Genomic DNA, 14,754 nt, shown 5'->3' with positions numbered 1-14,754 from the left:
CACCAGTAGCACTCCTAACTGTGACCATCAAAACTGTCTCCAGGCATTGACGAATATCCCCTGTGGAGCAAAATTGCTCATGGTTGAGAACCATTCATCTAAAACAATAAATTCATTTATCTGAGTTAGTTTTTCCAAGAATTTTTTCCCACTTGCTACTGAAACATGGGTAAGAATGAAGAATTAAGAGGTGGTACAGTGGGTGAAAAAACACATGCTATATGTCTGTGTATTATTGAATTCCTTGCCATAAGACACAAAGCATGATATTCCACTACCTGGGCTGAAGTGGCTTTGCTCTCCTCATTATACATGACCAGTGTTTGGTGGCCTTCATCATTGGATATAGAGCATCCATGCCTCTTAGGTTCAAGCACAAAATAGCGTCGCAACAGGAAAAGCAGAGCCACTGTGATAAGACAAAGGGGAAAAACAGATTAGACAAGCTCACCCATATCAGAGGTTTCATGAGGATCTTGTTCTGTTCATTTATAACTCAGTCATGAACTGGCAAGGTCAAACTGCATCTTGGTCATCTGTGTAGCTCTAAAGTTTAGCACAGTTCCGGGATATAACTAGATGCTACGTACTGTTTGTTGAATTAATCAATAATACTATCTGGCCGGTAATATTGTATTGTTTCTTGGAAAAGCTGCTTTCTCATTAGCCTTGCCAAGTCCAGGAGCCTGGACATCTGTACGTTGCTGTCTCCATGGTTATTACAAAGGACCACTCCTTGACTATGTTTACCGATGGAGTCCATTGTGAGTACAGGCTGCTTTTGCTGGCCAGGGATCTTGCCTGGCCAACATGGCAACCTCTGATCTGCATCTAGGAGTGTGAGTACACCCAGAAGTCATTCTCAAAGCCATTCCACCAATCCTGCCATCGGCTGTCCCCTACCCCAGCAAACCCCATACCCTTGGCCTATTGCCTGGGGAGAGGAGCCATAGTCCCAGGACACCCCTACAGACCACTGACCTGCCAGAGCCACGAATGCTGCACAGACAGGGGACAGGGCCCCCACAAGAAGCCCCACTCCTGCATCTGCATGCTCCACACACGTGAACCCACTGGCACAGGGGCAGATCCTTACATGGACAGTTTGCTTCTGGGAAAGTCCCTGTTTGTCTCCAATGAAGAGTGGCACCAAGTAATTACCACGTGGCAGGCTTCTCAAGGTTAAAAGTTCAACTGAATGACCTGCAAAGGGAAAAAGAACATGGCATGCATTGACTCACTCATCTGCTCATCTGCTCAATGCACGCTTACTAAATGCCCTGCACAGGCCAAGCTCTGTATGAACGTAAGCCAACTGCAGAGTTAGAGGGAGGGGTCCCCAAGGGCACCCTCACTTCTGACACCAACTGCAAGTTCATGGATTCCCAAGACCACCCTCAGGTTCAACAATTCTCTAGAAAGACTCACAGAACACACTGAAAGTTGTTACAGCGATGGTGCCGTTTTTTACAAGGAAAAGATACAGATGAAAATCAGACAAGGAAAGAGGCACCTAGGGCAGAGTTCAGAAAAGCACCAATGTCAGAGCTTCTCATCATCCTCTCCTGAGAAGCCAGGTCAGCATCAGTGAGGGACAGCACACATGGGATGCTGCAGTCAGGGACGTTCACCTGAGCCTCAGGCTCCAGTGTCCTCCTGGGGCTTGGTCAGGCAACCTGGTGGGCCTCCCAGGTGGGTGGCCTCAGTCTCCAACCTCTCTGGTAGTCGACTGACACTATGTGACTAGAAGTCCCCAATCTAAATCACATTGCCCCTGTCTGGCTCAGCTCAAGACACCCAGGTAAAGAGATACCGGTATCAGACATGATATCCCAATAGAGATCACCCAGACCCCAAGGACAAAGACCAGACCTCTCTTTGGGCAAGGTGAAGTTCTTTACCATACACTCCAGGTCTGAGCTGAAACCGTGCCACAGTCTACAGATGCCATGGCTAGAGGCACAGAGGAGAGTGTTGACAGAGGGTGCCAGTTGCTTTTAACCTGCTCAGCAGGTTCATCTTCTGATAACAGTGCCCCAGTGTTTCTTTAGGGAAGCCCACACTTCCCAAATTCTCAGTATGAATCAGGAGAGGCTGAGCCCAGATCCCAACAAGGTCCAGGTGTGGGCTGGGAACCAGTCCATCAGCACGTCTGCCCTCCTAAGTCCCACCTACAGTGATTGACAGGGCAGCTGACCCAGGTCAAACTGTGACATCAATCCTGGAGCTTCCTGGGAAACACCCTTCTTGCCAGATGTTAGGATATGTCTCAGGGACTCCCAGCAGCCTCCTACCCCCTGATGAGGAGAGGTTCCTAAAAGTGAAGGAACCCAGAGAAAAGCAGACCGTGTGTGGGAAGGTGGCTTCCAGGGATATCCTTTGAGCACCTAGAGCCAGCTCTGCCAGAACAGACTTCTCTGGCTTTTTAAGCTAATAAAGTCCTTTTTTGCCTAAAACTGTTTCAATTGGATGTCTGTCATTTTCCACTCTTTGCCCGTGACCAGTACAAAAACTCACCCCAATTTTTCCCCAACTTCCATGTGTCCTCTGCGTTTCGCAGGGTGTTGTCCAATTCAAATGTAAATGGATCAGAGAAGGGCTCCAGGTCCGGATCCTCTGCCTCGATGTGGAGGGGCTGATGCACGGCAGACTCACAGACCTCCATGTAGCGGGAATGTGGCCGGAGAGTCGGGGCGTTGTCATTGATGTCAGACAGGAAGAGCATTAGGGTCCCTGTAGCAGTCTGCGGGGGGAAGCCTTGTACGGGGAGGAAGTTTCAGGAGTTGGTTATCTCGTGCACACAGAGCCCTGGAGAAGGAGCACTCTCCGTCTCTCAGAAAACAAATATTCCTGAAATACTAGAACTGTTTCCCTTTCAAATCATAACTCTCCTGGCATGCATGTGATGATCTATTTTCCTGCTTTTATGAACATTCAGAATATCTGGGTAAGGTAAGCTAATAAAGCACTTACCACCTCAAATCATTTGTAGAACAAGGTAGAATGTGGCATCATTAAACAAACAAAAGGTCGATCAATGGTGCCAGGCGTTAAGGATGGGTGGGGTGGAGGAAAATGGGTGTGACTAAAGAAGGGCCCCATGGGGGTCCCTGAGGAGAGGCAAATGCGCTGCATCTCTGCGTTGATGTCCTGGTTACGAGATTACACTGTAGTCCTGCAAGGTGTTGCCCCTGGGGGAGACTGGCAAAGGATACGCAGGATCCACTAGATTATTTCTTAAAACTGCAAGTGAATCTACAATTATCTAAAAGGACTTTTTCTAATTTAAAAAGTGGCAATCATCAATTCACAACTGCAAATATATGGAGCCAACCTAAGTGCCCATTGACCAATGAGTGGATAAAGACAATGTGGCATATGTATACTATGGAATACTACTCAGCCATAAAAAAGAATGAAATAATGTTTTTTTGCAGCAACTTGGATAGAGCTGGATGCCATTCTTCTAAGTGAATAACTCAGGAATAGAAAACCAAATACTGTATGTTCTCACTTGTAAGTGAGAGCTAAGCGAGTGATATAAGGAACTCTGGAGACTCAGAAGCAGGGGAGGAGGGAGCCAAGGGATAAGAAACCTCACACTGGATACAAAGTACACTACTCAGGTGACGAGTGCACTAAAATCTTAGACTTCACCACTGCATAATTCATCTACGTAACCAAAAACCACTTGTACCCCAAAAGCTTTTGAAATACGAAAAGCAAAAAATAAACAGAAAAAAAAAAGAGTACCCATTATAAAATCATCCATAACAGAATGAGGGAGCCCTGAAACACTGCCCCACTTTTTCTCCTCCCTTAATACTGATTAGGAATCCGTGTTTCCTATCTGCATTGCCCCCCACCCCCAATATTCCGCTAGTTAATTACAGAGTGGAACGTACAGCGACATATCACTTGGAGCTTGGGTTTTAGTTCACAGACTTTCTTAAATACAGTGTTAAAGTTATTTGAACATTTTTATTTCTTCAACTTTGTTTTGGTGTGTTTAAAGATTCAGCCTTAGGAGAGCGTAGAGAAAAGTGCTGAAACATGCTCATAAAACCTCCCATCCTGGTTGATGACAAATGTGTCCCTTACTGTCCCATTTACCTGAGCTCGTACGCCATCCCAAGCACAGGGAAGCTGTGCTAAATATCACACACCATCGGCTTTGACAAAGAGCTAAAGAGTTAGCTCATGAACAAATGAAAAAGATATTGGGTTTGATTGCAGCCTCCTTGCTGATTTAATTGTCTCTTCTGAATGAATACTGCCCTCTTTCGATGGTATTGGTCCCTTGTTTACCATTTCGAGAATTACTACCAAAAATAATCACCAGCATGGATGCAGAGTGATAACAAGGTTTATTTTATCCTTTTCTCAGCTGTGCTGAAAGACTCTCACCAGGATTACTTTCCCGCAGGAAGCAAGAATGAGCATTTTATTTTTCCAATTTTGGGTAAACACTCACCATCATCAACAGCGTGAACGATGATTATATAAAAACTGTCATTGACATGAGGGGATTCTCGGTCAATTGGCTCCACGGTGGTGACCACTCCGGAGTTTTCATCTACGCTGACCCAGTTTGCTGGGTCATGAACCCGTTTATATCTTGTAGAAGGAAAACGGATGGCAATTTTTAAAATTAAAAACTTACATCAAAAGATGTAAAAAGTTACATGAAAAAAACAAAATATGTCATAGAAACACTATTTCTACCACAAGTAATTTGAGAAATTCTAAGAGAAATTAAACTATGAGAGTGTTAAATTCACAAACGGAATGGAGGCGCGGGGAGGACAGCCTAAAGACGCTCCTAAGTCTGTGGAATCGACATTCACCGGAACACCAACTGTCCCCCTCCTTGTTGGACTGAACATGGTTTTGTCTGCCTTAGGGAAATGTTTCATCCTGGAAAGGAACCCATCTTCAGTTGCCTGTAGATGATGGTAGCTTAGTGTGAAAAACCAAACTGCCCTTGCAACAGAAGCCTAGGACTTTACCCCCGGTGTGTTCCCTTTGCAGAAGAGCCCCAGCGGTTCACAGGTGGGTAACCCTGTTCCTCAAAGTGGTCTTCTACATCCCCGTCACCTCTGTGAACCTGACACCGCTTTAAGGGGTGGGCCATGCCAAACCCTCCAGGATTCCTAAGAGCTGTCAGCCATCGTATGGCATCCTTTGCAACCTTACCAGGTTGCCAACCACAGCTACCTGCTGCGGCCCCACAGCAGGAACATCCTGGACTCAGGCAAACAACAACAACAAAAAGTACAGGTCCCAGAAAGGTGTGGAGAGGGGCAGTTTCTCCTTACGCTGTTCCTTCATCCTCTGGGCAAATGCTTTTCAAAGGGTCAGCAAGGATTCCTCTCTCATGTTGGGTGGGTCACAGTTTTTAAAGGGATTGAAGCTTTTTGTGCTCTGCTTCACCTCTTAGGGAAAGTTCCAGAAATTCCTTAGAAGCACTGTGATTTTGCAATGTTTACAAACGAGGGGAAGAAACTCAGAGTTCCTCTGTGGATTATCTCAGGCCGAAAGGCAGCTCCCTCAGCTAATGCAGATGAAGCAGAACTAGAGGAAACCAGAGCTGCACCCCACCCAGATCATGCCTCCGCCCTGTCACAAAAGACACTTGCGCTGCCTCCTGGACAAAGCCATACTGAGGCTATAACGATGGACTGTTTAGTTCTTGATTTCAGCACAATCCAAACATTTACTGAGACCTACATATGAGCCAACCATCCCCAAGAGACAGGAAGACAGCAGCGAATTAGGAAAGGCTCCTATCGGTGGTGCCAAAGGGAGCCCCAACCAGCATCACGGGCATCCCTGGGAGCTTCTTAGAAATGCAAATCTCAGTCCTGGCCCCAGATCTCTCAATCAAATTCTAGGGGTGGGTTGGAAACCAGCCTGGCCAACATGGTGAAACCCCGTCTCTATTAAAAATACAAAAATTAGCCAGACATGGCAGCACATGCCTGTAGTCCCAGCTACTCAGGAGAATGAGGCAGGAGAATCACGAGAACCTGGGAGGTGGAGGTTGAAGTGAGTCGAGATTATGCCACTGCACTCCAGCCTGGGTGATAGAGAAAGACACTGTCTCAAAAAAAGAAAAGAAATTCTAGGGGTGGGGCCCAGCAATCTGCATTTTAACAAATTCCCCCAGAGATTGATATACACTATAGTTTGACAGTTACTTCTTAAGAGCCATGCTAACTCAAGGTACACCATTGTGCACCAGAAGGGGTCTGTGAGCTGTTGGTTGGCTGCTCATAATGAGATAACTGCAAAAATGAAGGGCAAGTGTTGAGAGGCTCTTAGAGTTGTCAGCATTGCTGTGCCCCCCAGTGCATGATAATTTTTCTAGTAATTCAATTTCATTATATTTTGCAAACTTATCAATACATAACGAATTGTAAATTAAAAAAAAAAATCTAGCCTTTCCCAACAGATAATTTGAGAAGGGTTGCTGTAAGGGGAGGAATCTCACACTGAAGTGTGGACAGGGGCCATGCAAGCATGAGAAATGAGTGAAGCTGGTGGAATGGAGTCTGGGGTCAACTGCTGAGCTCGACCTGGAGAGAGAAGGGGCATGACTCATGATCCCATTCTGTCCCCATGATCATGGTCTCATGGAACACAGACTCAAAAATGCCAAATTATTTCATTCCTTCAAGAACATCAGGAGATTCAGGCCATATGCTACCCAAGTGCCCATCGATGGATGAGCGGATAAGCAAAAATGTGTCAATACCACACATGCTTACTCAGCATCAAAAAGGAAGGCCATTCCGATACACGCTAAACATACATGAACTTTGAGGACATTATACAGAGTGAAATAAGTCAGTCACCTAAAGACAAATATCATATGACTCTACTTTGACGACCTGGAGTCGTCAAATTCAGAGAGACAAAAAGTCGAATGGTGGGGGCCAGGGCTGGAGAAGGGGGAATGAGGAATGAGTGGTTAATAGAGACAGAGCTTCTGTTTTGCCAGATGAAAAGAGTTCTGGAGATGGATGGAGGTGATGGCTGCACAACGTTGTGAACGCACTTAATGCCAAGACCCGTACCCTTACAAATGGATAAAATGGTAAGTTTGATGTATATTTTACCACAATTTACAAAAAAAAACCAAAACAAACAAACAAACAAAATCTTACTTTTGTTGCCCAGAAGCAAGAGAGGTGCTGGTTTATAACTTCTGGTACAGAGCGGGGAGATAGAAAAATATAATGAATTATTCTAACACAAAGGAAAGAATACAAAAGGAACACATGGAAAATGCAAAGGAAAACTAACAAGTGAGTTCTCCTGGTGGGGTCAGAAAAAGCTATGGATGGAAGACGACATTTAACCCAGGCCAGTGGTCATGCACTGTGGCTTCTTGTATTTTCGTCACTGAGACTGAGGCAACCTCGTGAACACGTCCAAGGAGTTGGTTTTCTAACAGGAGCCATCTTGGTTATGTGGCTATTTCTACTTAACCGCCCTTCCTGGCCCTCTCTTCTCACCTTATCTGGCTGTCTGGATCCGTGGCATTAAAAGTTCCCAACAGGGTCCCAGGCCCGGTGCCCTCCTTTTTACTGACAATGAAGCTCTGGGGGTGAAAGGTTGGTGGGTCGTTGGCGTCTGTCACCTGCACACTCACAGTGGCGCTTGCTGCTGCCTTCCTTGGTGGCTGAAGCTTTCCTCTCTCGCAGTAGAAGAGCCTCTCCTCATTCTCCACGGCAATGACGAGGCTTCGTGCTGGGCAAGTCTCATAATCCAAAGGCTGGAACCCCAGAGAGAGGATATCATTAGCACCTGCTGCTCCTCTGGCCAGAGGAAGCCCAGCGCCGAGTCATCATTGTGAACTCAGAGCTTGTGGCTTTTGCATTTCATTTATTATTTATGTTGTCTTTGATAATGATCAAAAGACAGTCTTCAGCTCATTTTCAAATCATTTATGGAGTTCTTTTCTCTTTTATTTTCCCCTCCTCCTCCGCTGGTTGAAAAGAGCCACCATCCTTCAGAGGGTAATGAAAAATGCAACAAAAACCATAGCCTAATGAAACATTAATGAGACAACCATGCTGCAAAAAAAATCAGGGGAACTTAGGGAAATATAGATATTAATGATCATAGTTATTCAGGGTACAAAGTGGTCAGTTGACTTAAAAGGATTAAAAGGCTGGGAATATTTTGAAAATTCAACCCCAGGCATCTGGTGCAATGTCTACAGAGCCTTGCTATTCATAGCATGGTCCGCAGGCCATCAGCATCCCCTGGGCGTTGGTCAAATGGGCAGGCGAATCTTGGGCCCTGCACCAGACCTGCTGATTCAGGTCTGCCTTGTGCCCAGGTGACTCACCTGCACTGCACTGCACTACAGGCCCTGGTCACTCTAGGTCTGGTTGTGAGCAATGAAGACTAGAGGCACTGGGGTCAGACTACCCCAGTGGGATCCTCCACTCCACCATTCAAGCTGTGTGGCTTTGTGTAAAGGACCTAACCCCTCTGGCCTTTGGTTTCCTAATCAGTAAATGAGAAGGTAATATTAATACTTTCTTCCAGGCCAGCTTCTCCATTAGGCACAGTGCTAGAGGCTCTCCATACTCTTAGGGGCCACATAGATGCACTCCCATTTGTTTTAAACTTTAAAAGTCTTAAACATTGAAAATTCAGATGAAAAGAAAGAACTTTTAGTGTCGAAGAAAATAGTTTCATTTTTTAAATCACATCTGAAAAAGAATAATCATTTTAAGGCCTATGTAAATCTATTATGTTATGCCTACAACAACAAAAAATTAAATGGTGAAGTATTAAGTCATATCAGAATAAGTTTTATTATTGATATTATTTTGGTAGGAGGAGTCCTCAGCCCATACACAGAAGTGGCACTGAAACCCTACCTTCCTTGCCTGGTGACACATGGTACGTAATGGTCTCAGCACCCAGCATCCACGGGCGTTAGCTCCTAGTTCATTCTGAGTGATCCTACAGCAGAGGCCTCAGCGTCTGCCACCACCTGGTTGGTACATCACTAGTATGGTGTTACCTTGATAACATTTAATATCCCTTCGTTGGTCTCAGGGTCAGTCAAAATGTCAAAATGTCCTTCTTCGTTGCCATGCAATATGTTGAAATTTGCTCTCCAAGCTGATGTAAATGGAGAATCTCGATCTTGAACCAGGAGACGCACCACGCCCTTGCTGACTCGGCCTTCAGGAATCTGAATCTTATACTGAAAGAGGCAATCACCATGTGCATATCATGGAGACAAAAACATAATTGAAAAGGCAAGCAGAGAGGAAGAAGGGAGAGACGCAGAGAGCGAGCGAGAGAGAGAAGGAGAAAGAAAATTTCCTCATCACAACGTCCTGGATATTCCTCATGCTGCTGAACCTGCACAATACCCTGGATATTCCTCATGCTGCTAAACCTGCCCTAATGGATTTGCAACCTGCCTGTTATAGCAGAAAGTGCATCTGTTGGAATATCTGCCCCTCCTACCTGTGACTTGCTAAATAATTTTTAAAGTACTCTTAAATCCAACTCAATGCCCTATTTTTTCTAAGAATTTTAAAAATAACAATACGCAATCCTAGTTTATGCTCTCTAAAAATCCTAGCTCTTCCTCTAAAATAGGACACTTGCGGTTATTCAGATTAATGTGATCGTTTTTCTAACACATGTAGATCTTCGAAATAGCTTGTTATTCAATATTTTTGGAGACAATGTTTCTAGACAAGCACTTCAAAATAACACGGTATATTTTTTTCCAGCGTATTTTTAGAGCATTGGTTTTTACCAAGCCAGGAAAAGATTTTGAAACAAGGTTCAAGCATAATATTATTTTGTAGTTATTATATACTTCTGGTGAGGTGCTTTGGTTTGCAAGCATTTCACTTTGGTTTATACAGGTTTTTTTTTTTCTAATTAAATGACACCTTTTAAAAAATAATTGTTTGCATCATTTATTCAACAACAGCTTCTGTGTGCCACATTCCATTTCAGATGCTGTGAATAAGACGGGCAAAAATTCTGTCCTTGATGGAGCTGGGAGCTGAGAGCTGAGTGTGTGTGTGTGTGTGTGTAGGAGGACTTATAAAATAAATAAAGCTAATTGATTAAGTAGAACACTACTAAGCAGAAGAAAGCACAAAAGGGCTAGAGTGTGTCCCAGGAAAGAAGTGGAAGGGTTTTAACTCAGTAGTCAAGAAAGGGCTCACTGAGAGAGTCAGGAGAAAGAAGGAAATATGGTGGATATTTACTTTTTTAAAAATACATATGGAATAGTAAAAAATAAAATATTGGAAATAGATCGTGAGTGATTCTTATTTTATCTCTTAGCCATCTCACATGCCTTAGGTGGAGCATCTATCCCAAATCATCTTACACAGTAGGTTTCAACACTTTCTTAGAGGCTGGGAGGCTTGCAGCCTGGGAAATCCCACGTGGACCCTGACATACAACGTTTTTAAAGGGTCACTGCAGTTACTTCTGTACTTGGATAAGGTAAGATGAGGAGGGTGAGGCCAAACCCTACCTGCTCACCTTCTCTCTAGAATCCTGAACGTGGTGTGAAAACCTTGGGTGCAGACTTCTTACCCAAAGGTGATTCTTCTCCCGAGGGACATTTGGCAATGTCTGGTGACACTTTTGGTTGTCACAGCTGAGGGGCGCTACTGACATCTACTAGGCAGAGGACAGGGATGCTGGTGAATATCCCGCAGCACACAGAGTAGCCCCCACTCCAAATAATCATCTGGCCCAGTGTCAATTGGGCTGAGCATAGGAACCCCTGACTCCAAGTAAACAGGAATGCCCTGTCTTCCCCTAGAGCTCAGTTTTCCCATCTGTAAAAAAGAAATCATGTCGTAGTTTCAATAATCAAAAATGAAAAAAATGCATGTAAAAGTTCTTAGCACAGTTTCTGGCATACAGCAGTCAAAAATGTAAGCTCATGTGACCATTATGAAGTGCTTCTATGTCAATATGATTTGGCTTCTTGATTCCAGCTTAAGTCACTTTGGAGAATTGCACATATCTTGGGTGACTCCCCGATATAGTTTGGAGATTTGTCCCCACCCAAATCTCATGTTGAAATGTGATCCCCAGTGTTGGAGGTGGGGCCTGGTGGGAAGTGTTTGGATCATGTGGGCAGATCCCTCGTAAATAGCTCTGGCCATCCCCTTGGTGATAAGGAAGCTCTGGCCCTGAGTTCACATGGGATCTGGTCATTTAAAAGCGTGCGGGCCCTCTTACCTCTCTCGTTCCTCATTCTCGCCCACCCACACCCTGTATCTTGCATGCTCTTGCTGTCACCAAGCGACATGCCTGCTCCCCCTTGTCCTTCCGCCATGATCATAGACTTCCTGAGGCCTTCCTAGAAGCTGGTCGGTGCCAGCACCAGGCTTCCTGTAAAGCCTATAGAACCATGAGCCAATTAAACCTCTTTTCTTTATAAATTACCCAGTCTCAGGTATGTCTTCACAGCAATATGATAACAGCCTAACACCCTCCCCAAGAAAAACTGAGCCTAGGGCCCAGGGGCTACTTGTTTTGGGGCTTAGACGTCGGGGCAGCCCCGGTGGCTCACGTTCTCCTGGGTAAATATGGGCCTGTGGTTGTTGTTTTCTTGCACATCCATGTGAACGGTGGCCGTGGATGACAGTGACGGTTCTCCACAGTCCCTGGCTCTGATTAGCAGTGTAAACTGAGGAGCAGTCTATGTGGGGAGGAAAAGGAAAGTTAAGCCCCTCAAATATGGGAAAGGAAACTATTAATAAACATATTAATATTTTATAAGACATATTCTGTTTTGCAATTTCAATAGCAAATCTAGCCACAGAGGGTTCCCCACTACAAATGTAGAATCTAAGCCTGGGGCTCAAGGATGGGCCACACATTTCATTTTAAAAAATAATAAAATCCACATAACCTCATAATCTAAGCACCCGGAGAGTCGTATTTCTCCACTAATGCGATCAACCTGGAAACCACTTTCTTTCAGTAATGGTGTTTGAGAAATGAGGAAGTAAAGGACTTGAGAATTTGGAGTGTTTTCTTCATCCAAATCGACTGCTAACATCTGAAAAATAGGTTGACCTAGAAAGAATTTTTAAAAACTGTTACTATCGGATAAAGGTAGCCTATCAAACCAGTAAGAGGATGAATTATTTGCTAAATGGCATTGGGGCATACACCAAAATGAGTGAAATGTTTAAATATAAAATAAACTGTGGACATACTAGAAAAGATAAGGATGAATATTTAATCAGCTATAAGATCAAGAACTTTCTAATCATGACTGCCAATGCAGAAGACTTACAAGACAAAACTGGCAGATCAGATTACATTTTTAAATTTCTGGCAAAAAAACTATGGACAAAATTTAAAAGAAAATGATAAAGCAGGAAAATATATTTGAAACATACATGGCAGGCAGATATTCTTAATATAGACTGCAGAGGTTAAAATCAAGAAAAATGACAAACACACTAACAGAAAAATGAAGAAAAGAAAGGAAAAAGCAACCGATAGAACACGGAAATGGCCAAGAAACGTAGCAAAATGTTCAAGCACATGGTTATCAAAGACCAACAACACACCAGGCACCTTCACGGATTGCAGGCAGGTGAGCAAATGAGGACGCTTACGTTGTATGTGCAGGGCGAATCAGCAAGTCTGCATCTCTGAATTCATGCTAAGTAAACAATGCTTGATTGGGACACATATTTAGCTTAAATTTTATCATTGAAATATATTTTATAAAAATAACAGAAAGTGGCAAAAAACCATAAATGTTCAACAATAGGAGATCGGTCAAATACTTTAAGGCATATCCATAAAATATTATACAACAGGGTATTTTAGAAAAATATCAGGTTACAAACAGTAAAATTGCACCTTTAGAGAGGAAATTTATAAATATGCACATGTGAAAAAGCACACCAAATATGTGTATTTACTATATACACATATACAATGCGTACTATGATAAAGACGAAAAAATGTATGTATATACAAATACACATTTGTAATTATATATAAAAATGTGTGAATGTATATACATATATAATTTTAACTTACAGCATGTGTACACACAGACAGAAAATGCAAAGAAAAATGCTGAAAGAATACAAACTAAAACCTTAATGGTTGTTATTTCTCAGGGGTAGCATTAAAGATGCTTTCTTTTTCAGTCTTTTCATTTCTTGGAATTTTTTAGAGAGATGATTATACAAAAGAAATGGTTTTTGTTATTAAAATAAATCCACATTCTAGTAAGAATAGGTTGGGTTTAAGAATGCACAGTATCTGTAACTAGGAGGCTTTAGATGTGATCGTGTTGCCATTTTACAGACAAAAAATCTGCAGAGATATGCAGACGCTCATCATCCAGCTCTTTTCCCCTCACTGCATGTGGCTTTATTTTTAGAATGGCATTTACATATCAGCCCTTCCCACTGATGTAATTCCCACATCATTTTATTGCCGATACAAAACGAGGCTTACAGACCTCAAAGCATTTCGCTCAGATCCAAGTCCTGCGACCTTTGAGATGTGAACAGTAAAAACTCTCCCTGAAGATGACTAGGATCAAGCTCCTCATCAATATTAATGAAAAGGAACAGAGCAGAGACAGAAGGAAGCACAGCAGCCCCCCAACCGCACACACCTGCAGTTTGGTTTTCTTGCACAGTGATGTTAAATTCCTTCTCTGGAAACTGGGGTGCATGATCATTCACATCACTGATCCTAATGTTGAAAATCAAGGATTTATCCACAATTTTTCCTGTTGAGCGCTCCGCAACATCAAAATAAACCTAGGAAGCAGAGAGCTGTAAAAATCCTGCAGAACAATTTATTTGATAACACTCTAATAAAATAACTGTTATTCTAATTATGGGTTTACATCTATCTCCTCCTCTAGACTGAGAGTTCCAAAGGGCAGGAATCAGACTGCCATCATTCACCACGTACCCCAGAGACCAAACACAGTACTGGCACAGACTAGGTTCTCAGCAAATGTGTAGAACAAGCCAATGCTCTGGCTTGGAAAAAAATGATGAGTTATTATCAGGTTCAAATCTCAGTCTCTCCACTGGGTAAACACATGCAGGTTGCTAGTGAGCCTCCGTTTCTACAACCTATCAGTATTGTCATGAGAAATAAATATATTAATTGAATATTACTGAAATATCACAGAGAGCAGACACTTAAAAATTTTGGGGAAAGTGAACATTTATAATAACTAGCACAGCTACTGACATACTATGCTTTCAAATGGCCACTGTACTTCTGCACTTCTGTACTTAGATAAGAAAAGTCAGTCCATGTCAAATGTGTATATGTGTAGTCTTTCACTTCAAAAGGTCTCAAATCAATTGTTTAAGCTTCTGCCTTAAGAAGTTTTAAAAAGAGATCATAATAAACCCAAACAGAAAGCAATAGTAAAGATAACAGCATATATCAATAAAATGGAAAACAACAAAACAATAGAGAAAGCCATGTAACCAAAAGCGATTCTTGGAAATGATCAATAAAATGAACAAACCTCTAAGAGGACTGATGAGGGAAAATAAGGAAGTGGGGAGAATCATCAATAACAAGAATGAAACAAAGGATATCACTAGAGATTCTACATATATTAGAAGAATAATAAGGACTATTATGACTAAGTTTATGCCAACGAATACAGCAACTTAAATGAAAAGGACCAAATTCTTAATAAAGAAAAACTACCAAAACTTTCTCAAG

General features: G+C 42.9%; 1 protein-coding gene across 3 annotated transcripts in view; it reads right to left on the bottom strand.

Moving 5' to 3' along the window:
* The window catches only part of CDH26 (cadherin 26), a 78,732-nt gene that overhangs the window by 14,515 nt on the left and 49,463 nt on the right, over positions 1–14,754 (bottom strand). Inside the window, exons 10-19 of one of the 3 annotated variants that reach the window (XM_065523360.2) lie at positions 13,673–13,820; positions 11,933–12,099; positions 11,591–11,719; positions 10,546–10,683; positions 9,047–9,232; positions 7,521–7,780; positions 4,475–4,617; positions 2,518–2,757; positions 982–1,203; positions 279–409 (exon numbers count right to left, since the gene is read on the bottom strand). In XM_065523360.2, the coding sequence (XP_065379432.1) occupies positions 279–409; positions 982–1,203; positions 2,518–2,757; positions 4,475–4,617; positions 7,521–7,780; positions 9,047–9,232; positions 10,546–10,683; positions 11,591–11,719; positions 11,933–12,099; positions 13,673–13,820 (1,764 nt within the window). The remainder of the gene's footprint in view (positions 1–278; positions 410–981; positions 1,204–2,517; positions 2,758–4,474; positions 4,618–7,520; positions 7,781–9,046; positions 9,233–10,545; positions 10,684–11,590; positions 11,720–11,932; positions 12,100–13,672; positions 13,821–14,754) is intronic. The other 2 variants (XM_015430025.4, XM_015430030.4) reach the window with 2 other exon arrangements.

This window comes from Macaca fascicularis, chromosome 10 (genome assembly GCF_037993035.2).
Source record: "Macaca fascicularis isolate 582-1 chromosome 10, T2T-MFA8v1.1".
NCBI classification, from domain to species: domain Eukaryota; kingdom Metazoa; phylum Chordata; class Mammalia; order Primates; family Cercopithecidae; genus Macaca; species Macaca fascicularis.
The sequence above is the reverse complement of the archived record's forward strand: the minus strand, read 5'-3'. Positions and strand labels throughout refer to the sequence as shown.